This window comes from Equus przewalskii, chromosome 20 (genome assembly GCF_037783145.1).
Source record: "Equus przewalskii isolate Varuska chromosome 20, EquPr2, whole genome shotgun sequence".
NCBI classification, from domain to species: Eukaryota; Metazoa; Chordata; class Mammalia; order Perissodactyla; family Equidae; genus Equus; species Equus przewalskii.
In genome coordinates this window covers 7,547,825-7,564,371 of record NC_091850.1, presented here as the reverse complement: position 1 = coordinate 7,564,371, position 16,547 = coordinate 7,547,825, and the positions used below count along the sequence as shown (strand labels likewise).

The window sequence follows — 16,547 nt, the reverse complement described above, 5'->3', positions numbered from 1 at the left end:
AGTTTATGGTGGGTTTTATTGTATGTTGTGGAAGTTTTTACTCAATGTGAGAAAGTACATACTCTATACTTGTTAAATTATCTAGCTGTTGTATTCTTTCTCAGTGTTCATTTTACATGTATTAATCTATTTTCACATAAACTATTTGAAAATTTTTAATTATTTTTAATTTTAAGAATCAGAACGGCATTCAAAATCATTAATTTTCATACCATTTTAGTCTTCCAACATTATACATTTTTTAAAAACTTATGATTAGAATTATAATAGGTAAACCACAAAAGGAGATCTCTTTTAATCCAAGTTATACCTAGAATTCTTACCTATATTTATATTGTTAACAGTCAATCTGAATAACGTGCATTTTATGTATCGCTCATGTTATTATGATGTTTAGGTATGATGGTACTGTATGCCATCACAATGTCAATGATTGGACACAGGTTTGAGTGGGTGACAAATATCTTCAAAGCACGCATTTAGAAGAGCCTCTGAGGGCAAATGCCCAAGATGAAATCTTGCCTGAATACCAAGGTCCACCACAACTCTTTGATTCATTTTTTGGTCCTCAGCACTATATTATAAGTAATACTCCGCCATGTAATGCCCAGGAGTTTAAAGTAACAGAATACACTTATGTGGTTATGCCTTGGCTTGCTTACTTTTCTCTCATTGTTGGACATTTCAGATGTATGTTGCCTTATTTCTTTTTTTCCTTCCCTCTTCGTCACCAGAGAATATCTTTGTGGTTTTCCTAAGATTTCTTAAAAGGCTGCATGTTTTTACAGATAATGATTGAGAATATCTTTTTATTGTACTCTTCAAAGCAGTGGGTCTTATTTTTATTTATTTATTAATTGTATAAATACTTGAGCTTGTTATATAATCAAAAGTTTAAATGAGTTTTATGCAATCTACTGTTATGGTAAGTCTATCTTTGAGTTCTCCTTTAGTACTGTTACTGGAATAACTATAATATAGTGGAAGGGCTTAAGTCTTGGCTCTGTTTTTTTTTCTCCCTTATTTTTTTAATGTTTTAAACTAAAAGTTAACATTAGAAATTCCAAAGGGCTTCTTTTGCCTAATAAAGACATTCAAGTAAATTATTGGGTTTTCCTTCCTCCCCTCCTTATACAAACAGCCTGAAGTACTTGAGCAACTAAGTGGATTGAAAGAATTTTGGATGGATGGTAATAGACTGACTTTTATTCCAGGGGTATGTATATCAAATTTTAAATGGCTTCATGTATTGCTGTCTTTCCTTTGCAGTTTTGTGAATTATACATTTTTAAATTACTTGTAATTAGTAAAACAAAAAAAAGGATGGTTTTTTAATTCTTAATATATTAGATAGGTAGAAACAAATTTTATTTTTTTTACTACCAACACATTCTTGATTAAAATTAAAAAATTTCCGTAATCTTTTGTAAAATAGTCTCTTTTTAATACTGTGGAGTAGCTCCTTGCCAGTGGTTGCAATTGACTTTATATTCTAATTCAGTTTTTCTAGGGAATTGTTAAAGTAGGATATTTTCCATGTAGTTTCTGTCTTATCAACTGACATTTTGTTCATTTCCAGACCTAAAGTCATAAGAATCCCCATATGTACTCTCTCTAGCCAATGATGGACAACTGAGTTTCCAAAGAACAATGTATGCCCGTTGTCGATCTGCTGGGCTAAAATTAGTAGGAGCTCTTAGCTTTATTACTGAATACATTACTAATGGCATTTTAAAAAATTGTATGAATCTTCTCCCCCGTATAAACACTTAATTATAAATTATAACTTGGTCTTAGGTTTACTACCTAGACTTTTTACAAATTACTTACTGTTGGTAGAATCATTACATTTCCTTTTTTTATGTGTAGTTTATTGGTAGTTTGAAACAGCTCACATATTTGGATGTTTCTAAAAATAATATTGAAATGGTTGAAGAAGGAATTTCAGCATGTGAAAATCTTCAAGACCTCCTGTTATCAAGCAATTCACTTCAACAACTGCCTGAGACTATTGGTTTGTATCACTTTCTAATTCATGTAATTAATTTTTACTAATGTAAAATCTGAGAAATTAAGTTATTGCCATTGCTTGATTCAGAGCTTCTTTAAAACAGAGGTTAATTTGTCCACACTTGGTTTAACTCTTAATCATAGCCTTTACGTGGTAATATTTTTCATTCTTACTTCATTTTTACTTACTTATTTATTTATTTTTGTGTGTGAGAAAGATTGGCCCTGAGCTAACGTCTGTGCCGGTGTTCCTGTGTTTTCTGTGGGATGCCGCCACAATGTGGCTTGATGAGTGGTGCTAGATCCACACCCGGGATCCAAACCTGCGAACCCCAGGCCACCAAAGTGGAACATGTGAACTTAACCACTGTGCCACCAGGCCGGCCCCTAGTCTGATTTCATTTTAGACTCTCAGTTTAGCAAATCCTATGAGAGTCTGTATTTGTGTAGTTGGCTTGTCTGATGATTCGAAGAAACTGAATTATTTTGATTAAAGAGTCAAAAATTTAAAGCTTGGCATCTTCATAATGTTTAAATATAAAAGCAAAACATATTTTTTCATATTTTTCAATTGAATTATGTAGTTTAAGCTCAGGTTACATTTTGCTAATTCTACTATAATTTATTCAGCACTTTAAATTTTCAGTTAAACTCCATTATTTGTTTTAGTCTTTAGTATACATTAGAATAGTTTGTTATACACTTCATACTACCATTTATTTAATCTATAATACCGCAGTTTGTATCGTGTGTCTTCACTATGCCACGGCACTGTTTAAGGAGCCAGGGCTACAGCAATGAAGAAAGGTGACAAAAAGTCCCATCTCTTCTGAAGCTCACGTTTTAGGGGGGATTAAATAGATACATAAACATATACATGAATGGTAAGAGGTAATATGTAGGTGAAAATTGAAAACAGAAGTAAGAGAATAGAGCATAATGGAGTTGGGGTGGTGTCTCTTTTAGATAGGTTGATTAAGAAAGTTCTTTATGATTCATGTCAAATGTAATATGAGCTCACATTGACTGCTGTTGACTTGCTTCTAGTTCAAGCTGGAAAATTGTGTATTATTTCTTCCCTCAATAGGTTCATTGAAGAATCTAACGACTCTTAAAATAGATGAAAATCAATTAATGTATCTACCAGACTCTATAGGAGGGTAAGAGTTTTATAAATTAATAGATCTGGAAGATTTTATTTTCACTTCATGCCATATATATTTTCAAATAATTGCGTACATAGCATCTAAAGGAGATCCCATAAATATTTAAATAAGCAATTGATTACAGGTTGGGTATATTTACAATAAAGATAGGCCAATTTTTATTGGTGCCGTTTTAGCTTAGTGCAAATAGAGTTGTGCTAGGTTTGTTAAAGTCAAGTTCAAATGTTCATATATTCTTAAGTTTTGGATTATATATAGGAAATCTTTTCTTAAATGTATGTTTTCTTTTTTAATTAAAGGTTAGTATCAATAGAAGAACTGGATTGTAGCTTCAATGAGATTGAAGCTTTGCCTTCATCTATTGGGCAGCTTACTAATATAAGAACCTTTGCTGCAGATCATAATTACTTACAACAGTTACCCCCAGAGGTACTATATTTTAAATTTGTTTCTAATTTTCATTTTTTCCTAATTGTTTATTATAGCTATCCAGGGTGGTTTTATTTATTTTCTTCCAGAAATAGTTATGTAACTAAATTATTTATTTTCTGAATAATAATTAGCTATATTGACTTACAGGAGATACCTAAATACTTTTTGTCATACCTGAAGATTACTAATTGTAAAGGGAAAATCTAATTCCTCTTATAAAATGGGTATTTTTCATAACTTTTGAAAATGGTATTTTACTTAGGTGTATTAATCAGTAGGCCAAATTTTTGATCCCCAATTTTGTGTTTCTCTTTCAGATTGGAAGCTGGAAGAATATAACTGTGTTGTTTCTCCATTCCAATAAACTTGAGACACTTCCAGAGGAAATGGGTGATATGCAAAAATTAAAAGTCATTAATTTGAGTGATAATAGGTTTGTAATAATGTCTTCGTCAGTTGGTTTATAGAAGACAGTGATTGGATGAAATTAAGGTTTTGTTATATGTGATAGAAAATCTAATGTATGTTCTTTTCATACATATTATTTATTTATATTTTTAAAATAGAATTTTATTTGAAATAATGATCTAATTTTACCTGATGTTAATTATCATACCGTGATTATTTGTCGCAGTTCATTTTGTGTCGACTTTAGCTATACAGCCTTTAGTCTCTCCTTATCATAACTTTTTTATTCCTAAAGTCACATCTTGACCTTAATACTGCTGTTGAACAAAGCAGCCTTTTTTTTCCCTCAGGGAGGAAAATTGGCCCTGAGCTAACATGTGTGCCAATCTTCCTCTGTTTTATGTGGGATGCCGCTGCAGCGTGGCTTGACGAGCAGTGCTAGGTGTCCACCCAGGATCCAAACCTGCGAACCCCTGGCCGCTGTGGTGGAACATGTGAACTTAACCTCTATGTCACCAGGCTGGCCCCCAAAGCAGCTTGTAATCTAATCTTTGTTGTTAGTGCCATCCTGTTAATTCCAGTTCCTAGCAACCCTGTGTACAGTGGAGTAGAACCCTGCCCGTTCTTTTTGTGCCATCCTCTCACCTTCTAGTTCTTTTAATTAATCTACTCCTTGTGTTTTTGTGGGCAGAGGTGTGATTAGGCACCCACTCACACAGCTTGAACAACACAGCCAAGGTGCAGAGCAAATAGGTCAGTAGGATTGCTAAACTAGAATAATGCTTAAGTTAAGAACAGATTGTCCATAATTTTTCCTGAAGTAAAGATACTGATAATGATAAAAGAGTGTTTGTAGAGCATTTTCACATTTTGTTTTCATAGCGTCTTAACAAAGTATTCAAAACAACCCTATGAAATAGTACAACAGCTATTCCCATTATTATGAGGAAGAAAATTAAGACTCGGGTTTAAGGTGACTTACTTAGCTTGTAAGGTTAGAGCTTTAATGTAAACCCAGTTTTCTGACTAGTTAGAGTATTCTGATTGTTCCATTTTATTTAAGAAGAACCACTGCCTATTTTTGTTTTTAAGTAAATCCCTGTTTTGGCTCATACTTTGTACTCTAAATTAGAGCCCTACGTTCTAACAAATTCCCTTGGAAGATAGACATTGGAGAGTAGATAGGCTAAGATAGAAGGTTTAAGTAGACATTCTGTTTTAAATGGGGCACCATTCTAATGAGTATATTACTTTGTTTTAGTCATTATAATGTTGAAATAGTCTTCTTTAGCATGAAAGTAGTAGTTCACAATGAAATATAGACCAGTGCAGTTTTCATAACAATCACTAAGACTGCTTCCTAAACAGTTTTTTCTCTCTAAATACAAATAAAATAACCAAAGCAATTTTATGAGACATTACTTAATGTGTCCTTGTCTTTGCCTTAAGGTAGGGAGAGTTAACATTTTTTTCTTAGCAGATTATTGTTGTTATTTTTGAGGTTATTAGATTATTCATTCCCTCTCCCCCCAGCTGAATTGATTAAATCAAAGAATTATATTTTTAAAGCTAATTCTTATAAAACTGGATATTTTATCTTTTGGCCTGTTCCAAGACCTGTATTGGATTTTCTCCTGAATTAACTATTTTTCTTCTCTTTTCATATGCAATAATATAACATTGTTTAGAAGACTGTTAGGTTTAGCTCTCATATTTTAATTTCTCATTTTAAAGTTTAATTTTTGTTTGTATTTTTTTTCCCCCGCAGATTAAAGAATTTGCCCTTTAGCTTTACAAAACTACAGCAATTGACTGCTATGTGGCTCTCAGATAATCAGGTGGGCATTCTAATTTTTTAAATAAGAAGAATTTCAATTGTGCTATACAATTATGCATTCTAATTTACATAGGATCATTTAAGAGCAGTTATACTCTGGTACGCATGTAAAAATGTATTTTATATATATAAGGAAAATCTTAGTATTTAGATAACGATAGTTTTTCTGGAATCTGTTCAGGTTCATAAACAATAAATTCTCTTGGACTTGTCTAATTTCTTCTAAATCTGTAAAAAGATAGATTAGGAAATCAGACACAATACCTCCTAACTTTAAAGTTTTTATAGTGATCCTCTATGGCATATATCTGTGGCATTTTGATAATTTAAATTATACTTCTAATTGAGCATTTTCACAAACCTTAAAGAAGTGTTTCTAAGGAATGAAGAGATATTCCTTGGACTCTTCGTCCTTTGACAAACATTTTTTGAAAGCTTACAGTAGGCCATGAACTGCTCTGGGAGCTAGAGATATGTTTGTGAAGCAAATGGAATCTTATGTTCTCATTGAGTTTACATCCTCATGGGCGAGAGAGAAAAGTGAGTAACTATGTAAGAATATTTCAGAGCTACAAAGAAAAATAAAGGTTGATAGGCATTAGAAGAATAGCAGGATTGGAGATAGTATACATCCTATTTTAAATAGCATAATTTAGGAAGTGTCTCTCTGAAGAAGGGAACAGTAGAGCAGATTCTCAAATGAAATTAAGAGTGAGCCACGCATAGACTGGGGTGGTGAGTTGGAATAGGGGGTGCGTTTAGAGAATACCGAGAATAAAAGCCCTAATATTGGATTGAGTTCACTGTAATTGAGGAACAGATGAAAGCCTAGAGGGCTGGAATGTAGTGAGCAAGGGAGAGAATTATATAAGATTAGATCAGAGAGGAAAACTGGGACTAGATACATAGGACCTTGTATACCATACTAATCACTTGGGGTTTTACTCTGAGTTAGATAGAAATCTGTATTTCAAGCCAGAAAATGACAAGATGTGATTTCCATTTTTAGAAGATCATCCCGACTGTTGTGGGAGGAATGGACTGTGGGTGCTGAGGGTGAGAGTGGGCTGTTTGGCAGTGGAAGCAGAGAGTTGAATAAGGAGGCTGTTGCAGTAGTTTAGAAGGAGATGCTGCTGGGCTTTGACTAGTGTGATAAAAGTGGAGATGGTGGGAAGAGCTCGGATTTGTTTAAGATATTGCCAAAGGGACTTACTGATGGACTGAATGTGGAACTTGTGAGAAAGAACAGAAGCAAGTATGGCTCTTAGATTTTTAACCTGAGAAAGTGGAATATTGGCGTTGCTGTTTTCTGAGATACAGAAGGTGGGAGAGGAATAAGTCTGAGGATAAAATTAATAGTTTTATTAAAATTTGAGTAGCTTATCAGATGTTAAAGTAGGAATGTCAGGTTGGTAGTTGAATATCTATCTTTGGAACTTGGGTATTGGCTGGAGATAAAATTTGGGAATCAACATTGTAAAGAGGAGATTTAACACCATGGAAGTGTATGAGATTACTAGGAAGAGAGGATAGAGAAGAAAAGGTCAAAGATTGAGCTCCAAGATGAAGGGGACCCCAAAAAGAGAATGAGAAGAACCAGCCAATGGAAGAGTGTATTATCTAGAGAGCCAACTGAAGGAAGTGCTTCAAGAAAAATCACCTATGTCAAATGTTGCTGGTGGGTCAGGTAGAAGAGAACTGCTAATTGGCCTTTGGGTTTGTCAAGATAGAGGTAATTACTCACCTTAAGAATGGTAGTTTTAGTGAAATGGTGGGATGAAAGCCTGAATCCAGTGTGGTGTAGTGCATGGAAGGCAAGAAGGTCAGGACATTGAAGATGTCTTAGTACTCTAGCTAAGTGTCCATTTGTACAGTTAATAATATAGCTTCGTATATTTGCTTGGTCTTTGAATTAAATGTTAGTATTTTATGCTCGCAAGCAATAGCTAAAAGTTCACCTGTTAAAAACATCGGCAAAATGTATTTTGGATTTAATTTGAAATGTCTGATTCTCAGTCTAAGGATTCACAATGTAGATTGTTGTAAACCTTCTACTTTAATAGATAGAAAATGTCATCAAAACTAACGGATTGTAAGTCTTAAATAAAAATTAAAGAAAAAAACTAAGAGCTAACTTATTATCTGGAAGTATAAGGAAATCTGTTTTCCATATCTATTCTCAGGTATTTCTTACAGGTCAATGTTTTTTAACAAAGCAGAATTTACAATTTGCTGATCTTTTAAATAAATTAACGCTTCATAATTGCCTTTGAGCAATACCTTATAGTAATTTATCTAAAGGTGTATTTTCCCAAGGTTTGGATACACTGGTCTTATATGATATTCATAAGTTCCGTAGTCAAATTTGCTTGGGGGAGACTGTGTTATATCCCTCTTTTGGATTATATTAACAACCCTAATGTGATACCACAGTAAAGAAACCCACTTGTCTGTATTTCAGGATTCTCCAAACTTCTTAACTGAGGACCCCTTTCCACCTAACTCTTATTAATATCCTAAAAGCTTTAAGTTAATGTCAACCCGTACTTATGAATCAGACTGTGGTATTAACTTAACTTGCAGGTTATGGAAGGAAATATTCAATTGATGATACCTTTGCTTTTATTAGGGCTTGAACACAAATGATTACTGCATCTATTAAATGTATCAGTTCATATATGTAGAAGTCTTAACTGTCTAATCCTCTTCATTGAATATTTACGTTTGAAACTTGATTTGAAATTTTGCAGCTGGATTCACAGAATATTTGCTGAACCCTGGCTATGCTTGTTACTTACTACAGTATGAATGAGACAGTAGCTCCCGATTGTGAGTCCTCTGTGACTGTTAGTGTAATAGCAGTATTGTGGACAAATCGATGCCAGCAAATCATGCCAGATGACTCATATTAGTGAAATTATGTAGTATCTAATACAGTTTCTTCATACTTACAGCATTCTCTTATTCTCCTCTTCTTGCTTCTCATTTAATTACTTTAAAACAAAAATTGTGGGGCTGGCCTGATGGCGCAGCAGTTAAGTGCACATGTTCCACTTCAGCAGCCCGGAGTTAGCCCATTTGGATCCCAGATGCGGACATGGCACCACTTGGCAAGCCCTGCTGTGGTAGGCATCCCACATATAAAGTAGAGGAAGATGGGCACGGATGTTAGCTCAGGGCCAGTCTTCCTCAGCAAAAAGAGGAGGATTGGCAGCAGATGTTAGCTCAGGGCTAATTTTCCTCAAAAAAAAAAACACACAAAAATTGTAGTGAGAAGGGCTATGTGTTTTCCTCAGTTTGACGAAATAGTAAAGTAGTTAATGGTAAAACACATCCAACGTAGCTGTAAAACCTCTTTTACAGTATGACGCAGTCATTTTGCTATAAAAGAACAAAGTGGAGAAGAGAAGGTATGTGAAAGTAGTTTGCTTATGAATAATGAATATAAATTGCTTCTGGATATTTCACCAACTACATAGGGAATATACCTATAGGCAGTACATGTAATTTTCATGAGTCTCTCTGAAGGCTTGAACAGAACAATTGATTATTCATTCCCTCATTCATTTTGTCATTCTCATTCAGGAGACATTTATTGAACAACTGCTTTGTGCCAGGCAGACTAAGGTAGACCAAATAAGGATAATAAGAAGGTCATTTTAATACCATGTGGTAAAAGACTTGGTAGGACCAAGCTTCAGGATCAAAGAAGGGGAGCATAACTTGGGGGTGTAAAGACAGGTTTCCCAGAGGAGGAGATGCCCGCATTGCTTAAAAGAATAATATAATTTAAACAAAGAAAGGGGAAAGTCTTCTGGTTAGAAGGAAGATCATGAGCCTGAGCACTTCCTGGCGAAGCAGTCTAGTGCATTTGGTAGCTTTACAAGTGCTTGTTTGTGACTAGAGCATAACCTTGAGATGGACGCTTAGGAAGTTAGGCCACAGAGGTAGTTAGGGACCAGGTCATAGAGGATTTCGTACGCTGTGTGAAGGAACTTGCATTGTATTTCAGGGATGGTAAATAGATTTCTTTATCTTGCATGTCAATCCTGTTCAATTACAAGTGACTTCTGAAAGATTCTTTTAAGGATTGTGAAGCCGTAGTCAGGCTCAGTGGAAAATTGCTGTGATTAGGGTGACTGTGTAATTTATTGTCCATACCGGGACACTTCTGATATTGAAAGAGGGCTCTATGATAGTTGTGTCAGAACAGCATGTGTAAAATGGGGATGTCCCAGGCAAATCGGGCATTTGGTCATTATAGTCATGATGCGTTATTTATGTATGTCATCTGTTTAGGAGGAAGAAGTGATCCTGTGATACATAGCAACCCTGCTATTATAAGAGGGGGAACCAGTATTATGTAGGAGCAGACTAATAGTATGATCAGATTGATGTTTTAGAAGGGCTTTGGGGGTTGCATTATGGAAGGTGGATTTAGCCAGTGTGGTGCTAAGTGTGAAGGCAGGGGAGACTGATTGGAGGGCATTGCCGTACTCAAGGCAACAGAAAATGTTGGCTTCAAATTAAGTAATGATAGCAGGGCCAGGGAAAAACTCATATATTTAAGGCATAACTTAAAAGGTCACATCAGTGGAACATATGAAGAATGCATGGATGTGAGAAAAAGTAAAAGCAAAGATGAGCCTCAGAGATTTGGCTTGAGTGACTAGGTAGATATGGATACCATAACAAAGATAGGGAACCTCAAGAGAAAGAAATATGTTTATGGGAAGATGTTAAGTTCCAGTTAGGCATGTTGAGTTTAAAATACCTTTGGTATTTTCAAGTAGGCATGTACAGAACAGTTCTAGTGGCCATCATCCCCCACCCCACCCCCTCCCCCCAACTTTCTTTTAGGCTGTGGTTTTTGTGCTCTTGGTTTCTCCATTCCTTTAATTTCTAACCTCCAGGAATTTCTCAGAATTGCTCCTGAAGGCATAATTTCCTTTTTCCCAGTACCATTGTAGATTTATTCCTTTTGTTTATTTGTAAAATTTCTTTATTTGAAAGATTTACAGCATGAGAAGAGAGATATATGTTCAGCCCATCATCTTAATCACTTTTTCTGGGAAATGGTTTTATAGCTGTTATTATTTTCTCAAAAGGAATTATGAAGAATTACTTTTTAAAATGTTAGAGATGGGTGAATCCTGAGGAATACTAACATTTACGTGGCAGGTGGATTAATAGGCTCAGAAAGAGTGGCCACAGAGGTAGAAGGAAAACTATGTGATGGTGGTTCCAAGTTAAGGGTGAAGCGATGGGCCTAAAGGAAGGAGTTGTAACAGGATAAATGCTGTGACAGGTCAGTTCAAATAAAGTCTGAGAAATATCCATTATATTTTGGCAAGTTACATCTCTCTTGCCAACCTATCTTGACTATAGCTAATGTAATTTTAGAGATATATGTCAGAAACCATATTGCAGCAGTTTAAGGAATAAATAAATGAGAGAATGGAGCCATGTGATTATTGATTAGTCTTTTAAGAAGGTTGGATGAGGGGCCAGCCTGGTGGTTAGGTTGGTGTGCTCCACTTTGGTGGACCAGGGTTTGTGGGTTTGGATCCCGGGTGCAGACCTAACACTACTCATCAGGCCATGCTGTGACGTTATCTCACATACAAAATAGACGAAGATTGGCACAGATGTTAGCTCAGGGACAGTCTTCCTCAAGCAAAAAGAGGAGGATTGGCAATAGATGTTAGCTCAGGGCCAATGTTCCTCCCAAAAAAAAAAAAGAAGGTTGGATGAGAAAGAAAAGGAGTGGAATGGTAGCTGGGGCAGAGTAAAAAGGAATCCTTTAATACTAGAGAGTACATTTATAGGTTGTTGGAAAGAGGCTGTGTGGAGAATGAGATTAAGGGTACAAGAGAGGGTTGGATGACTGCACTGTTAGCTGATGGAATCAAAAGTTCTGGCAGAGATTCTTATCTTCTTGAAGGGAGCTCGGGTCAGAAATTTGTGAGAGAGGACGTATAACGTACATGGTGAAACTCTTAGAATGTAGCAAATTCTTGCAGTTGAATTCTATTTTTATTTTTAAAAAAGTTTAGAAGATAGTGTCTTCAGAATACAATTTAGGAAATGTAGAAGGATTTTCAGGCAACATTGAGAGCCCTGTTGAAGTTGGTTACTACAAACTTGTAGTTATACTTATTTGCTCTGTTGTGTGATACAGAGAAAGTGCACAATTGGAGTGATTCTGGGTTACAGCTTTGCCAAGTCAGGTGCAAGAGAAGAACAGTGCAGCAGGAGGTCTTGGTAATTGGTGGGAAAGTGGCTCTAAGGAGATATGGTGAGGTACAAAAAAGAGAAGCAAGGACGGGAAAGAATGATGATGGTAAAGTTGAAAGTCCAAGGGAGTGGCAGTCTTGGAGAGGTTGATTAGCAAGTGCTGTGGGAGCAGTGGAGTGAGGTTGCTGCACGGTGCCTCTGTTCTCATACTCTGCTGCTTGTCCTTTTGACTGATCACTCCTGAGTTTCCTTTTCAGGATTTTTTCTTCTACCAGTCCCTTATATGTTGGTGCCCCTCATGATGCTCTAGACTCTGCTTTAGTTTCTTTCCCTCTGCTTTCCTGTAAGAAAGATGCAGTTGCTATCGATATGCTCGTTATTCCTAACAATTATCTTCAGCCCAGTTCTCTTTCCTGAACTTCACATTCACATCATCTACTTAACCTGGCCACCCAGATGTCTCAAAATTAACCAGCCGAAAACAACATTCCATCTTTTCTAAATCTTTGTCTTTTCCTGGGTTCCCTACATCAGTAAAAAGTACTTGCCAGAGACAGAGACCTGAGAATATAACCTGTAGCTACTTTTTCTCTCTATGCTTCAGTCCAGTTAATTGCCAAGCTCTGTTTAGTCTTAACTATTAGATGTCTCAGGTGTTTTTCTGCTTTTGTTTTGTCCCTGCTCCCACTTCATACAGTCCCTAAATACAGTCCACCGTCATCTCTCACTTAGACCTGCACTGTGCAATGCAGCAGACAACTAGTGTCATGTGACTAGTCCAAATTGAGCTGTGCTCTAAGTGTAAGACACACACTGGATTTTGTATACTTAGCATGGACAAAAGAATGTAAAATACCATGTTAACAATTTTTATTATTGATTACACACTAAAATTATAATATTTTGAATATGTAAAGTTAAATTAAATGTGTTATCAAAATTAATTTAACTTCTTTTTGTCTTTTGAAAACATGTGGCTACTAGAAAATTGTAAACTGTCTATTCTCATTTTTGCCTCGCATTCTATTTCTGTTGGACAGTGTTGACTTAGACGATTGACATAGCTTCCTAGCAGGTCTCCCCATCCAGTGTTGCCACCACCCCCAATCTTACAGCACCCTAATTCCATTCTGAACCACTACAACTCAAGTGATCCTTTAATCTGGTTCTAGAACTAACATACTTAAAACCTTTTCATGGCTTCTCCTTTCTCTATATCATATCCTTCAAGATGCTGCTCATCCTCTTAGCTTCACCTCTGCCCCTTACACTTTCATTCTCATTTCCCCAAGAGTTCTCCCTTCTTACCCAGTTAATGCCTACTCATCCTCATCTAGGAAGGTATTCTTTCAGGAATGCTTTCCTAGTCACTCAAGATTCTGGTAAGTGAACACCTCCTCCTGTATGTTCTCTTCATCCTGTACCCTCTTTGTTCTGTACTTACATCGTAGCATAATTTCTTATTTTGTTATTTCTATCCCTCCTCTCATATACTGTAAGCTCACCACTCTATACCTAGTGCCTGTCATAGTGCTTTGGCATATAAGAGGCACTTAGTAAATATTTATTTAATGAGTGATTTTAGATTTCAGAGGAAGAATATTTACGGGTTATATATAGGAATTATGGCAAGGGAATGAAATGAGTATCTGAAATGAAATAAGAATAAAGATCACTTGAGTTAGGTGTTTTTAAGAAATGAAGAGGCTCAGTAAATTGTTCTCAATCTCTTTTTTGCCTTTGCACTCAATAAATAATAGATGATTAGTTTTCTTATAACACCTTTATTTAAATATAATTCACATACAATACAATTCACTCATTTTAAAGTGTACAATTTAATGGTTTTTAATATATTGATAGAGTTGTACAGCCATTACCACAGTTAACTTTAGAACCTTTTCAGGGGTGATTAGTTTTTAAAAGCCTCTCAGATAACTTTTATATGTCCATCTAAGTGGACTTCTTTCCTCCTTCCCGCACACTCCTCATCACTGGACTGAAAGTATGACTATGTTTTATATCTGTTGAATTACCCAAGACCACGGAAAGATTTGGCCTAAAAGCGTCAGGACTAGATGGATACTACTGGGAGGTGGTGGATACAGTGATGCGTCTCTTAACCCTGGGGAACATGCTCTGAGAAAGGAGCTGTTAGGGGATTTTGTTCTTACGTGAACATTATCAAGTGTGCTCACACAAACCTGGACAGTATAGCCTACTACACCTCTAGGCTACATGGTACTAATCTTATGGGACCTCTGTTATATATGTGGTCTGCTGTTGACCAAAACATAATTTTGTGGCACGTGACTGTGTTAGGGAAGGAGATAGAATGGTAGAGGCAGGGTTTAATGTGCCTCAGAAGAGCAGGTTTTTGTACTTGAGGAGGAGGAGTAATGATCTCACAGTATTTGTAAGTGCTAACTCCACCTCCTAACCTGGGGTTTTATGAGATGTGGGAGAATAAGCAACCTGTATCTGAGAAGGCTTCAGGGAAGCGCTGTCTTTGGGAAAGGAGTAGACCTACCATTTCCATTATCTGAGGAGGTCAAGGGAAGTTTCCAGTGACGATGTTTGAGATGCCAGGGCCATTTGTTAACTGGAAAAGGACGGGGCATGGAGGAAATGTTTGAATGGGAGTAAGATTTTAAGGATGTAATTAGCTGGCTGTAAGGTTTCACAAGAGTAAGTCCAAGGAATACATTGATAGTGGCAGGTGAGGGGAGGATTGGGTAGTTCCCTGCCTATCTGGAGTCTGCCTGGGCTTGGGTTGTTAGGATGTTAGGTCAATAGGCTGCAAAAGTATTAGTTAGATTAAGAAGTAAACTGAAAAAACACTTGATAACCAGTTAGGAAAAAAGTCGTAAGAAAAAATGAGGTCTAGAATAACTAGGGATTCTAGGTCTACCACGGAGTAGCTTGTGGTGTCATTAATGGAGACAGGAGACATGGGAAAAGGGAGAAGCCAGTTACAACTTAATGTTTGTTTTAAGTACTCTCTTTTCAGCTAGAATAACCTACAGATAACTAAACGAAACCTTCTAAATTGCTACAAAAGCATCTTCCCAGCAGTGAATACTAGAGGAGGTAAAATAACAGAATGGAAAGGCTTATTTTATAGGTTTATTGAATCACTATGATAAGTAATTATTGGACTATTGATATATTTAGTATATGAAATCTTTTAAAACTTTATTGATAATCAGTGATAATTGCAATATAGTATGAGTTTGCTTTATACTAAAACTATATTTTTTAGATTTTTATAAGGTTTCAAAGTGCTTAAAGTTTTACTGTATATATTTAAATTTGTTTTTGTAACCTACACATTTATACTTTATAGAAAAAACGGTGAGTACTGTTCACAGGAATTGCTGGATATGTATTTGCTTTAGGATTATTGAAAATTAAACATTTATTTTCTTTCCCTAGTCCAAACCCCTGATACCTCTTCAAAAAGAGACTGATTCAGAGACCCAGAAAATGGTGCTTACTAACTACATGTTCCCTCAGCAGCCAAGAACTGAGGATGGTAGGAATTTTAAGAATCTCTTTTCTTTTAAACAAATACTGACAAATCCCAGCAAAAGTGTGATGTGAGTTTTTAAGTCTTAAGGACTTGCTAACTTGGAGGGAATTTGGAGAATGGGTCCGTTCTCTGTTCTCTGAAAATGGGAAAGTAAGGCACTATCTCAGGGTTATAGATAGTTGAATTTAAGGGTATATGTATACCGTATGCTTCTTTAAATGATTCCTTGAAATTAAACAGTGGCCTTCGTCTATTATAGATCTCTCTAAATCACATTTAGCTAAATGATAGGAATGCATGTGAAGTTTTATGTAATTAGGACTATTAAACCAGGACATTTTTTGTTCACTTCTGTTGTTGTAGACCTAATACTACCCTTGGATCTACACACTAGATAAGGAAAGTCTGTAGAATTCTGACTATAAATGTTATTTCTAAGTTCTTACTTAACATTTTGCCAAGAAAGGGGAATATACCCTTTATTTACTATTGATCGCAAATGTTTTTCAACAATTAAAGTATGAAAGTGTTTTAGACTCAGGACAAATTCTTTCTAATGTGTGTTGTACTATGTGTGTGTGCATGTGTGTGTGATGTATGTTATATTCACAACTTTATAAAAATATAATTTTTATGTGTATTTTCCTGAAACCAGTGAAAATCTTTATGGCCCAAGTTATTTACAAATTAACTCTTAATACATAACACTGGAGGAAAAAATCTGAATTAATCATTAGCTTAATTTATAAAATATACTATAGGCAAGTTAAAGCAATCCTTGAGCTTCAGTTTCCTTATCTTGAAATAATGATAGTAGTATCTATTTTGCAGGGTTTTTGTAAAGGTGAGAAACATTGCATATAAAGTGCTTAGCACTATGACAAAATCTAATTACCTATTATATTATTATGTTGTTATTATATTA

The 16,547-nt window shown here is 35.6% G+C and overlaps 1 protein-coding gene across 13 annotated transcripts in view; it reads left to right on the top strand.

Annotated features, from left to right (window-relative positions):
• The window catches only part of ERBIN (erbb2 interacting protein), a 135,490-nt gene that overhangs the window by 78,408 nt on the left and 40,535 nt on the right, over positions 1–16,547 (top strand). For all 13 annotated transcript variants that reach the window (XM_008540262.2, XM_008540261.2, XM_008540259.2 and 10 more), the window contains 7 exons: positions 1,142–1,216; positions 1,870–2,014; positions 3,098–3,170; positions 3,476–3,605; positions 3,926–4,041; positions 5,785–5,854; positions 15,526–15,625. In XM_008540262.2, coding sequence (XP_008538484.1) covers positions 1,142–1,216; positions 1,870–2,014; positions 3,098–3,170; positions 3,476–3,605; positions 3,926–4,041; positions 5,785–5,854; positions 15,526–15,625 — 709 coding nt within the window. The remainder of the gene's footprint in view (positions 1–1,141; positions 1,217–1,869; positions 2,015–3,097; positions 3,171–3,475; positions 3,606–3,925; positions 4,042–5,784; positions 5,855–15,525; positions 15,626–16,547) is intronic.